A 12624-nucleotide genomic window follows, 5' to 3' on the forward strand; every position below is an offset into this window, starting at 1 on the left:
CCATGCCTGGCTAATTTTTTAATTTTTAGAGATGGGGTCTTGTCGTGTTGCCCATGTTGGTCTCAAACTCCTGGACTCAAGCAATACTCCCACCTTGGCTTCCCAGAATTACGATTACAGGTGTGAGCCACCATGCCTGGCCTGCTTCTCTTTTTGTATTCTAAAATTCAAAGGCCTAAGTATCAAATCCCTAAATGTCCAAATACTGTCACAAATAAAGACTCAATAATAAACTCCCTCCAAAAGTTTAGACAAACTCAGGTGAGAGACTTGTTTCAAGGGGCTATAAAAAGAAACACCAGGGCTCTGCAGGAGAATCAGTTTTTAATTTTTTAAATGTATCTATTTAATGGAATAAGTTGATCATAGATTTGTAAACCAAAAGGTAATTTCTCAAGTATTTGGAAATAAGGAAAAGCCTCCCTACCACCAACCTTTTGGCCATCTTTCTCATTCTCTTAGAATCATCCTAATCCCCTAGTATACCCTTACCATATATCAATAAGGGCACCATAATATTATGCAAAGCACAGATCTATATGCCTGATCTCTTATTAGACTTGCACCAGAGACTGCTGAATCACTCCAGGCATGAACTCCAAAGCTGAGGCACACTAACCAAACCCCTGGACATCTACAGAAGCAGGGGCGTTCTCTCTCCAGCTGGCTGCTCCTTCTGGAAGAGCTCTTTGATCTGAGTTAATCGGCCATAGAGCCTCTCTCTCAGTGGAGGAATGTGGTAGCTAGGGTCCAGAATGTTCGTAACTCGGCGCTCTCTCTCTTGCTTCCATAACTTGTATGGGTGGGGAGGGAAGAACGGTCGTCCTCTCTCTCTTCGAATCTGTAACGTAATTCCACTTACAGCCAGCATGCCCCATACTGCCAGGATAATAAAGTCTAAAAAACAGTAGAAAAAGTACAGTTTGAACTCTAGTATTTTAAAATCTAACATAATAACACAAGCCTTCATGGACTAAATCTGTATCTTCCTTTCTAACAGACTTTCTGGTGAGTTAGTCCAAACACATATGTAGTTCCTCACTTACAAACCAAGGAATCAGTGGGGAAGCCACAGTCTTATTTTTGAAACTAGGATTTTTCTATTACAGGCATTTGAAAGTCCAGACAGGTTGTAAAAAAATCAGTTGTTTGGATCCTTGGCCTTCCAACATTATGTAACAAGTACCCACAGTTGGTTGTGTGTTTTTTCAGAGGGAGTTCAGGGAGGAAGGCAGTGATCTAGTTATACTTCACATATGTATGTCATGGAACATCAGATGCCACCATGCTCATTTCTTTCCCATTCCACTCCATATGGGGCCCTACTGCACTCACAGTGTAGGTACAGAAGCGCATGAAAAGATTCAACCAATTGTACTGTTTTTTGTTTTGTTTTGTTTTTGAGACAGAGTCTTGCTCTGTCGCCCAGGCTAGAATACAGTGGCGTGATCTTGGCTCACTGCAAGCTCTGTCTCCCGGGTTCACACCATTCTCCTACCTCAGCCTCCCGAGTAGCTGGGACTACAGGCGCCCGCCACCACGCCTGGCTAATTTTTTGTATTTTTAGTGGAGACAGGGTTTCACCGTGTTAGCCAGGATGGTCTCGATCTCCTGACCTCGTGATCCACCCACCTCGGCCTCCCAAAGTGCTGGGATTACAGGCATAAGCCACCGCGCCCGGCCAGTACTCAGCTTCTAGTAAAAGGCTCGGCAAAACACTGTCTGGTACTTAAAATTTGCAAGAGTTTTAAGGTTTTCGAGGATTTCGAGGTCTCTACCATCAACCTCTTATCCCCTGCTCTGGATGGTAGAGGGAAAGACTTGCCCTAAAATAAAATCGCAACAGTCACAATTGTGCTTATGCAATATATCTTCAATTCTAAGACATGGTTTTTCACTCTCCACACTTCAGCATTTCTGAAGTCAACGTGTCTTACAATTTGAACAATTCATGTGGCAGTTATTTTTTTCTTCAAAAAATTTATAGAAAATCTGTAATGGATAGAATCTTACAAGTGAGGGAAACTACATGCTTGCTAATTAAAAACTCTTTCAACTAGCAAACTGCATGCTTCATTAAAGGAGGGAAACAAGGGAATAACTTAAAATTCAATCAGGTTGTCATTCTCATCCCTCATTCCATCCCCACCCATAAGTGTCAAATGTCTTTACTGTCAGCATTTTTCTCCCCACTGAGAATGACCAGGTAAACCTAAATATAATCTTGGAAATTTCTTAAGGAAATTCATTTAGTAGATTTTTATCTTCATCTTAAAATTTTAAATGCTTTGTTCCCACGATCCTAAGTTATCATAACAGAGGGTTCTCACAGCATTGTTATGCTGTGTTCCCTCCTTTTGTCCCAGTTGGCTTTCTTCAAATTTAGTCTCCAAGTGCTCTGGTTAGCATAGGTGGGTTAAGACTCCTACTGTGCTGTCACACTGGTTTTTGGATTTAAGAGTCTTACCATTAGTTTGAAAAGGCACATTTGTGAAAGCTCTGTGGAAATCCTTGTTGAGCGCTCTCTTGAGTACATTCAAAGTGATGTAGGAAAGGCTTGTGGACAAGTAACTGCCAACGGCTAAAACCACCGAATAGGAGCCAATGACTCCACAGGTCAGTATGTTCAGCTGTGGAAGAGTGGAAGAGTTTAGGCATCATCCATGGTAGAACAAAAATAGTTTCTAACCCTCCACTGGCTTCAGTCACAGGAAATCACCTCTGCTCCCTCAGGCATGAAAAGGGACCAGACCCACTCAGAGCTGAACAGAAGTTCCCTGGAAAGATAAACTGAAAACAACCTTCAACATCCATATGAGTTCTTAAAACACAGTTCAGCTTATCCAAATACTATGGAAAACATCTTCCCTGTGAAGGAAGTTCAACAATAAAATCTAATTAGAGGAAGAATCACTCTTCTGAAGCCAGCGGAAACTAATGACCCATCGGGTTGGTGTACTAGAGTAAGCACTACCTTCTCTGCTCCCACTTAAAAGCATACTGACTGGGATGCTCCATTTGATGGGGGGGAAAAAGCCAAACACCATGTGGTAATCATAAATAGAATTTCCTTTGCTTTCATAGTAACAAGGCTATTTAGAAGCAATCATCTGATACAGATAACACAGCCCTCCCCAGTAAACATGCAAAATGATGAAATAAGTGATCAGCTGAACACAGGATAGCATAATGAATAAATCTAACTTTTGATGAAACACTTACTATTCTTAGGCAGCCCATGAAAACTACTGGAATGACGATAGCTATGCAAGAGAAAGTGACCCAGAATACACCATCATCATGAAAAATCTTTAGGTTTCCTGAAAAAGCAAAAAGAAACTAAGAGTAAACAACAGCTTTACCAAGTTAGATTTAGTTTCTTGGAACATATGAACACATATATACATCAAAGGCTTAAAGTAACAACCAGGGAATATGTTGGCAACTAGAAATGAATTCTAATTTTCTTCATTTAACTGTCAATACAATCTTCTTTGAAGGATGTGTTCTAGAAAGTGGGTGGGGGGAATCAAGTAGGTCAATGCTCTGCACATTTATTAACAATCATTTAGAAGAGACTGGAATAGCCCAAGCTCTTCCATTCACTAGCTCTATGAACTTGAGCCTCAGTTTCCTAACCCTCAAAACAACATTGAATTATATCTCCAAGCTCTAAATCACCCGTTAGCTCTACATTTCTGACTTCATGATTTCGTACTGCAAAATAAAAAATATATAAATAAAAGGCATTCAAAGTTAAGAAGTTAAGCCATGAACCCAATGTAAACAGCAAATCCACTTAACAGATTTTTACCATCAAAGCATGTCCTGTCATGCCACTGCACACTGTGACGTGTGATTTCCTCACGTATCAAGAAAGGGGAACCAACCAACCATCTGCTCTTCCTAAACCCTTCTCCTGCTGCTGGACTCTAAAATGCTGCACAACTTAGGCTGACCCAGAACAAATATATAAGAACTCCTCTTTATAAATTAAGTTTAAAAAGCAAGAATAGCCTGACTGCTGTTTAATACTGACACTGGCACCACCGTTCAGTCCATCTGTAAATGGCCCCATGCCTCAAGACCTACATATCCAGGTCAGAGTGGAAGAGTGGGAGTCCCTCGGCTACAGGATTGGACCTTGAGACTCCATATTCTCTGAAGCCAACAGCAACATGCCATTGAGGTGAACTTACAGATTATATTCTCTAGTTTAACTATAAATTCACCTTCACAAAATACATACATGGCTTTTTTTTAAAAGGCTTTCAAGAAATCTAGGTATTAAAAACAGTTATGATGTATGCATATGAAGAACGGACCCTTTCTGAGAATAAGCTCATTGCTTCCCACATAAGGTGAAAACTAACAATCTAATCAGATTGTAGCGGTCAGCCAAATATTTTTCAAATGCTTATGCTTAAAAATATGCATAGGCCTCCTGGCCGGGCATGGTGGCTCACACCTGTAATCCCAGTACTTTGGGAGGCTGAGGCGAGCAGATCACTTGAGGTCAGGAGTTTGAGACCAGCCTCGCCAATATGGAGAAACCCCATTTCTACTAAAAATATAAAAATTAGCTGGACGTGGTAGTGCGTACCTCTAGTCCCAGCTACTCGGGAGGCTGAGGCAGGAAAATCACTTGAACTTGGGAGGTGGAGGGTGCAGTGAACCAAGACTGCGCCACTGCACTCTACCCAGAGAGACAGAGTGAGACTTTGTCTCACGGGGGGAAAAAAAAAATATATATATATATATATAATATATATATATATAATATTTTATATATATATATATATATATATTTCGTGTGTGTGTATGTAGGCCACGTGTAGTGGCTCAAGCCTGTAATACCAACACTTTGGGAGACCAAGGTGGGAGGGCTGCCTGAGCCCAGTTTAAGACCACCGTAGGCAACAATGAAACTCTGTCTCTACTAAAAAAAATAGCAGGTATGGCAGCACACACCTGTAGTCCCAGCTACTTGGGAGGCTAAGGTAAGAGGATGGCTTGAGCCTTGGAGTTTGAGGTTGCAGTGAGCTATGATAGTGTCACTGCAGTCCAGCATGGGTGACATAAAGAGATCCTGTCTCTAAAAAATAAAAATATGGGTTTGCACCCACTAGCAGTGAGGAGATGATCACTCTGTCCTTGAGCTATGAGATAGTTCATAAATAAACATATATAAAGGGAATACGCTAAAATAATTTTTAACAATAGGAATAGTATGTCAAAAAGTTTAGAGACAACTGCTCTAGACTTTTATAAAGATGAAAATTAAGAGACCTCTTTACTTCTGTTTTCTCATTCCTCACATCTATCCTATCAGATCGTTTCACAGATGATGGAACAAAGTTTCAATACCTTGTCCAAGGTTATAAGCTAGAAAGAGAACTAGTGACAGAGCCAGAATGCATATAGAGGGTTTTTTCCTGACTGTATAATTTATGCTCATTCAACTCATGAAAAGTACATTAAATTAATAGAAATTCTAACCTATCATCCCTCCATCCTCTAAGCATTAACGAAAGCGGGGAAGCCCATTAAGTAATAGTTGGTTTTTGTGGTCTTTTTGTTTTGTTTTGAGACAGAGTCTTGTTCAGTCGCCCAGGCCGGAGTTCAGTGGCACCATGATAGCTCACTGCAGCCTCAACCTCCCAGGTTCAAGCATCCTCTAGCCTCAGCCTCCCAGGGTAGCTGAGCCCACGGGCGTGCACTACAACACCGCCACTTTTTTTTTTTTCCAGTAGAGATGGGGACTCACTATGTTGCCCAGGCTGGTCTCAAACTCGAGCTCAAGTAATCCTCCCACTTGGTCTCCCAAAGTGCTGGGATTATAGGCATAAGCCACCATGCCCAGTCATTAGGTAGTATTTTATTTAGCACATCTTGGGTAGAGCCTTGAATCTGTATTTTCCAAAACATCCCCATGTGAATCTGTCATTTAGCTGAGCTTACACAACACTGCTTTTCATCAGACTATCCAGATAAAAGGCTACCTATAGCAGGGCCAGAAGGAATATGCTTGCCTCTAGGTTTGCTAAAGTCAGAACAAAGGGATTTAGACAGTAAACACAGGTTGTCAATTCTCTGTAGTCTTAGAAAAAAAAAATCTTCAGGGAGACAAGGGACACATGACTTGTACTCCATTATATCCTGCATTCTCTATAGAGTTGACAGCCTCATGAAATGGCTATTTTTATATCTAAAGTCCCATCAACTTTATTCCAGTGTTTTAAGAACACTGTCACAGAAAGGAAACAGCCAAATAGAATACTTTTGAGTACAGATACTTTGTTTTTGACAACAATCAGGAAATGTAAATTATTAAACAATGGCAAAGAAAGTTAACTTATAAGTTAACCAGATTTTAAAAACTGATAGCAATTGAATTACTTTTTTAAAAAACACCAAAAAACCCCAGAACCATCCCTGTGCTACTGCCCCAGGGTGATTAAGTACCTCAGGGACACCTGGGGTTTGGCAAAGGGTGGGAGTGGAAGTTGAGGGTACAAGACCAGAAACAAAGTAGCAGGTTCCCCAACTCAGCTGCCATCAGAGCAGTGCCCCTTTACCTCCATTATTTCTAATAAACACACACCCCTTAACACAACAAATAGACACAAAGCTACCTCTACAGACATTCTATATTTCATCTAATGTGCCTTTGAGGAAGGAGGGACTTTTACTGGTACGGGTGCTGTCTGACAGTGTCACACCATCAATGCATCTGCAGAACTCCACAGAAGCAGCACTGACATGCAATGCCACTCCAGGATGCAAATCCAATTAGGCAGTATTCAAACAGTGACTCAAACACACAAAACATCAGTTACTTATCGCTTACCCAGTGGAGTAAAGAAAGTCACTGATGAGATGAGGAACCCCAGCACTAGTCCAACACAGAGCATGCAGATCGAGAGGATTCCAAATCGCCACCACACAGCTACCAAGAACATCCCACCGACGCTTCCAGCGACAGCTGTCAGAATCAGATGCACTGCACAGAGAGAGGATGAACTGCTGGATCACCGGCAGTACTTCCAACTGCGTGCCTTAGACATACAATACCGTTACCAACGCCAGCTTCGGCTTTCTGTAGGTCAGGCACCAAGGGCTCTTCAGTGGCGCCACGAAGCCAGCATTGAGCAACCCTCTCTAGGGAGGGGTCTGGGCTGAGACAAGGAAATTAGCCAGGGAGCTAAACCTCACAGGACCAGTGACAGGCTTGGCTTGTCAATAAATTGGGATTGAGAAGGAAAAGGTGACAAGCATTCTGTCAAATGTAATGGGGCAGGGGGGTGTCTGTTTTCAGGTAAAGAAAACCTCAACATTTTGCTTGCTGTACATCTCCTATCTTCAACATAGCACATAACCAGAACACAGGTCTATAATCAACATGGATCCTCCTTTCCCTAAGTACCAAGGAATTCACCATACAGATTAAAAACCCAGAAGGTCTGAATGAGTAGTTCAGAAAAGGTGTTCCGAGCCTAGGTGGACCATTATTTTACACGCGTAACAGGCTGTCACACACAATACCACAAACTGTAGAAGGAAAGGTAAAGTAAAACACAGCACCTGCCTTCTTGAATACCCAGTTAAACTATATAATTTTCACTTACCATCATACTTGATAGGTGTCAGTCTTGTAATCAGTATGTAAAAGAAGAATCCCATGATGATAAAGCCTATGAAGAATAATTCTAAGTGGCAAACCACCAGGAAAGGAAAAAAGCAAAACAACGAAAGCTATGGTTAGGCACTCTTTTTACAGTGCAATTTAAATAGCTAATCTACAAATACATGCTTAATCTACAAATACATGCTTAAGCTCCTGGAATTTACATGTTACAGCATTCAGAGGAAAAAAAACATCTGAAAGGCAGAAGAAATTCAGCAGTCATGGGAGTAGTTATTATTAAACAGATACAATATTGAAGTACTAACTACAGGATACACTTTCTTGTATATAGGTCAGTTTCCATTGTTAAATGGTTATTTGTTCATTTCATAGCTCATTTTAATATATTTATTTTTTCTGCTTAAAACAAGAATAGCACTTTATCACGTGTGTCTGATATGAAATTACACATTGTAATAGTTTTGTAAGTAAAAACAAAACGTAAAAGGTAAAAGAAACCCAAACTGTTCCAAAGCAAAATATAACTTTTATATCTTCTTTTAATTCATCCTATCCTGTTTAGAATGATCAATCATTACCTTCATCCATTAAAACAGTTGGTAATGCAAGCATACAGATAACTTTGTTCCCACAAATAAGCCTAATCCTGATCATGGAGGCCACAGCTCTACCTATTTTCTTAAATTCTTCACAGTTGTTCTTGGTAATACTTGTACTGTATCTCAGTTTCAATAAATATAAAATGATACATATCAACATATCAAAAAAACCCAGAGTGGGGCATGGTGGCTTGTGCCTGTAGTCTCAGCTACTTGGGAGGCTGAGGTGGGAGGATCACTTGAGGCTAGGAATTTGAGGCTGTAGTGCACTATGATTGTACCTGTGAACAGCCACTACACTGCACTCCAGCCTAGGAGACATGGTGAGACTCCATCTCTTCAAAAAGAAAAAAAACAGCTAGTGATAACTTTGAGACCACAGCTTAGCAACTAAGTTCTTTGTTACAGAATCAATCTACATGTTGAGATATTATATATTCTTCACAATACTCTCTTCCCAATTAATAAAAAAAAGTGTCATAACAGCAGGAAAGGAGTTGCTATTTCAAACAATTTGAGACAAGTTTAAAGAGCTTTATTAGATCAGGATTACAGTTGAGCTACCTTGATTCTCAGTTATACACCTTGTTGATTAAATAAGGATTTTTTAGTAATCAAAAACATCACTTATATAAAAGGCAGCCCAAATAATTCAAACCAATTCAGTGAGCATGATTTACATCCCAGTTCTTCAATGTGTTTCACGGATGTAGATGCTGGCGTTCCCTTTGGCATCTGAATCTCTCAGGTCTGAGCAGACATTTCAAACTCATTATACACTGCAGCCCCATAGCCTGATTCGTGCGAAACCAAGTCAATTGCCATCACCACAATCCACACATATTTTTACAAAGACAACCAACTTTTTTTTTTTTTTGAGACAGAATCTCACTGTCATCCAGGCTGGAGTGCAGTGGCACCATCTTGGCTCACTGCAACCTCCATCTCCCAGGCTTAAGCAATCCTCCCACCTCAGCCTCCCCATGTAGCAGGGACTACAGGCACACACCATCAAGCCTGGCTATTTTTTTGTATTTTTGGGAGAGACAGGGTCTCACCGAGTTACCCAGGTTGGTCTCAAACTCCTGAGCTCAAGTAATCTGCCTGCCTCAGCCTCCCAAAGTGCTGGGATTACAGGTGTGAGCCACCACACCCAGCCCCAACTTTTCTTTTTTTGGTAGAGAAGGCATCTCACTATGTTGCCTAGACTGGTCTCAAACTCCTGGCCCCACATAGTCCTCTCACCTCAGTTTCCCAAAGTGCTGGGATTACAGGCATGAGCCACTGAGCCTGACCCTGACAACCAATATCTAATCTTGGTTATCTTTAGTCAACTAACAGATCTAGCAGCTGATAAAATTCACTGCATAATTGTATTTCCCTGTTAATAAGAAGGTTATACTCCTTCTTATTAGGGAGAAGAGAAAAAAATAAAAATGCAGTACAACTCAGTAGACTCATGACTACAGACCCCAGCTACAAATCTATGAAGATAATAGAGATAAATAAGTGCTTACTCTCCTCACAGGTCATTCCCCAGCAACATTAAAGAGAAAAGACCGCAAAATGGAAACAGCAACTACATTGGACATAATACCTGTTTTCCAGAATCTGTGTCCAAAGAAACAAACGAAGAAACCAAGCAGGGCGAAAAGAGTGAAGAACACTTTGGAAGACACTCTTCCTACAAAATAATGAAAATTTAGTGGATAATACATCCAATTTGATACTTTGTATTAATATTTATAGAACGCCTTCATCAAAAAAGCTAAGTGAACTGACATAATTTATCCCATACATGTATATTACAAATTTATCTTTAAAATACCCTTGCCACCCCTAATGAATGAACCTATGTAGACAATCAATATCAACAACTGCTGCTATAACAAAAAGAGAATCCAGACAATATATGCTTGCTGAAAGAGGTATGGAACACTTCCTATGACATATTCCTTGGTAGAGTGGAGAGAAAGAGAGAGAGAGTGTTCCTAAAACAAATAATCCTGTTTCTTCAACAAATAAACTGCATGGACAAAAGGTGGCGGGGAGTGGGGAGGAGGCGGTGGGGGAGATGGAGGGAAAATACAGGTTAAAAGAGATTTAAAAGATACATCAACTAAATACTATGTATAGATCTCATCTGAAACCCGATTCAAACAAACTGTGGAAAACAATTGAGATGACTCCAGAAGCAAACTCTGGCTGTTAATCTGATGCTATTAATGAAATATTTTCCATATTTTAAAATGAAAATTATGTTAATGACACTGTGGTTCTATTTTTTAAGTGCTTATCTTTAAGGCATACATACTGAAATATTTGTGAGTAACATCATGACCAGGGATTTGCTTTAAAATTATCAAGTGATAAAGGAGGGTGATGAGGTGGAGAGGCAGAGAAGCAGGTAGAGCACAGCTGAAACAAGATAATGGCCATAAATCAAAATTGTTAAGGCTGGATAATTGGTATATGGAGGTTCGCTGAAGTTTTTCACAATAAAAAATTTAAACCAAAACGCACAATTTAAAAACATGTATTACACGTGTAAGTCACACATACACAAACTACTACCAGTCTTCTCAATTACATATATTGCCTTGGAGAAAAATGTTGCATTACAACCAATGATGAAGCATGGTATCATTTAGTTTACTGAAGAGAAAAATATGCTCACTAAATTCATCACCCACCATCATGACTCCTCAGAGATAAATGCAAGAAAGTAATCCCTGAATGAAAAACCAAAACATCTATACAATCTCATGCTAAAATATAACAAGGTTGCTACAAATCAAAATACATAAAATGCCTAACAGTGTTCAGAATGGAGAAACCATGAAGACATACAGTAAAATAAGAAACACAAGACAGAAGAGCAGAATTCACAGGGAATAGTATATGCCTACATATCAGCTTTTCTGAGAATAAGGAGCCCATAAGAAAGATTAAACGATGGCTGCACACAGTGGCTCACACCTGTAATCCCAGCACTTTGGGAGGCCGAGGTGGGCGATCACTTGAGGTCAGGAGACCAGCCTGGCCAACATGGTGAGACCCCCCACATCTCTACTAAAAATACAAAAATTAGCCAGGCCTGGTGACACATGCCTGTAGTCCCAGCTATTCTGGAGGCCAAGGCAAGAGAACTGCTTGAACCCAGGAAGCAGAGGTTGCAGTGAGCCAAGATCAGGCCATTGCACTCCAGCCCGGGTGTTGCAGCCAGACTCCATCTCAAAAAACAAAAAACAAACAAACAAAAAAAAACCCAGAAACATTAAACGAAAGATAAAAACACCACATTCTGTTTATTTCAGACCTGTGGTTGACTATCGTTCTAGAATTTAATTTTTACACCAAAACCATTAAATTCGCTGGGATGATTTTCTCAAACGAAAATCCCGTGGAACTCTTCAGCAAGTATAATCACCAAGACAGCAAGGTCTTCCAACCCAATAAAAACTAAGACACAGTTAGATACTCTTCCATAACATTACAGGGGAACTAAATCCCTTATCACAATACCAGGAAGGAAGGAGAGAAACAATTATACAAGTAAAGTGAGAGGGTATGGAAGGTTTCATCAAAAGCAGAATCTACGATAAAACAAGACATAAAACAGGCAGTCACTTTGGGGAACGAAAGGAGTGAATAGACTAGGACAGGAGCAAGTTGAAGGTTAAAGTGTCTTTAACTATGACAGTATTGCTAAGGGTTATGAACCACAGGGCAAGGTTTTAGTTAGGAGGCAATATGGATATAGCCTTCCTATTCCAAGCTCAGGAAAAGCACCCAAGTACTCATCAATTGTGAAAATGAGAGGAAAAATAGAACCAACATCACTAGGAAGGTTCAACTTTGGGCGGGAAGAACAACTGGCTCAGAGCTCTCTGTCTCCTAAGCCTAAGAGAGAGAGACAGGCCTGGGGGGCTTTCTATTTAGAAGCGGCTTTTGTATGGAGGGTTCAAGCAAAAGAAATGGGGGAACCGAGACATACTTCAGTTCATGGGTTAAAAATACAGGGCCAGGCGCAGTGGCTCACACCTGTAATCCCAGCACTTTGGGAGGCTGAGGCGGGTGGATCACTTGAGTCCAGGAGTTCAAGACCGGCCTGGCCAACATGGTAAACTCCTGTCTCAACTAAAAATACAAAAATTAGCCAGGCGAGGTGGCATACACCTGTAGTCCCAGGACTTTGGGAGGCCAAGGGCAGATCACCTGAGGTCACGAGTTCAAGACCAACCTGGCCAACATGGTTGGTCAGGTCTCTACTAAAAATGCGAAAAATCAGCAGGGCATGGTGGTGCACGCCTATAATCCCAGATACTCTGGAGGCTAAGGCACGAGAATTACTTGAACCTAGGAGGCGGTAGTTGC

General features: G+C 40.7%; 1 protein-coding gene across 2 annotated transcripts in view; it reads right to left on the bottom strand.

Moving 5' to 3' along the window:
• Window positions 1–307: 307 nt before the first annotated feature.
• The window catches only part of TM7SF3 (transmembrane 7 superfamily member 3), a 44704-nt gene continuing 32387 nt past the window's right edge, over window positions 308–12624 (bottom strand). For both annotated transcript variants that reach the window (XM_074006454.1, XM_005570430.5), the window contains 6 exons: window positions 9845–9931; window positions 7629–7709; window positions 6851–7003; window positions 3223–3320; window positions 2468–2630; window positions 308–897 (listed from right to left, as the gene is read on the bottom strand). In XM_074006454.1, the coding sequence (XP_073862555.1) occupies window positions 635–897; window positions 2468–2630; window positions 3223–3320; window positions 6851–7003; window positions 7629–7709; window positions 9845–9931 (845 nt within the window). In that variant the 3' untranslated portion in view covers window positions 308–634. The remainder of the gene's footprint in view (window positions 898–2467; window positions 2631–3222; window positions 3321–6850; window positions 7004–7628; window positions 7710–9844; window positions 9932–12624) is intronic.

Source organism: Macaca fascicularis, chromosome 11, assembly GCF_037993035.2.
Source record: "Macaca fascicularis isolate 582-1 chromosome 11, T2T-MFA8v1.1".
NCBI classification, from domain to species: domain Eukaryota; kingdom Metazoa; phylum Chordata; class Mammalia; order Primates; family Cercopithecidae; genus Macaca; species Macaca fascicularis.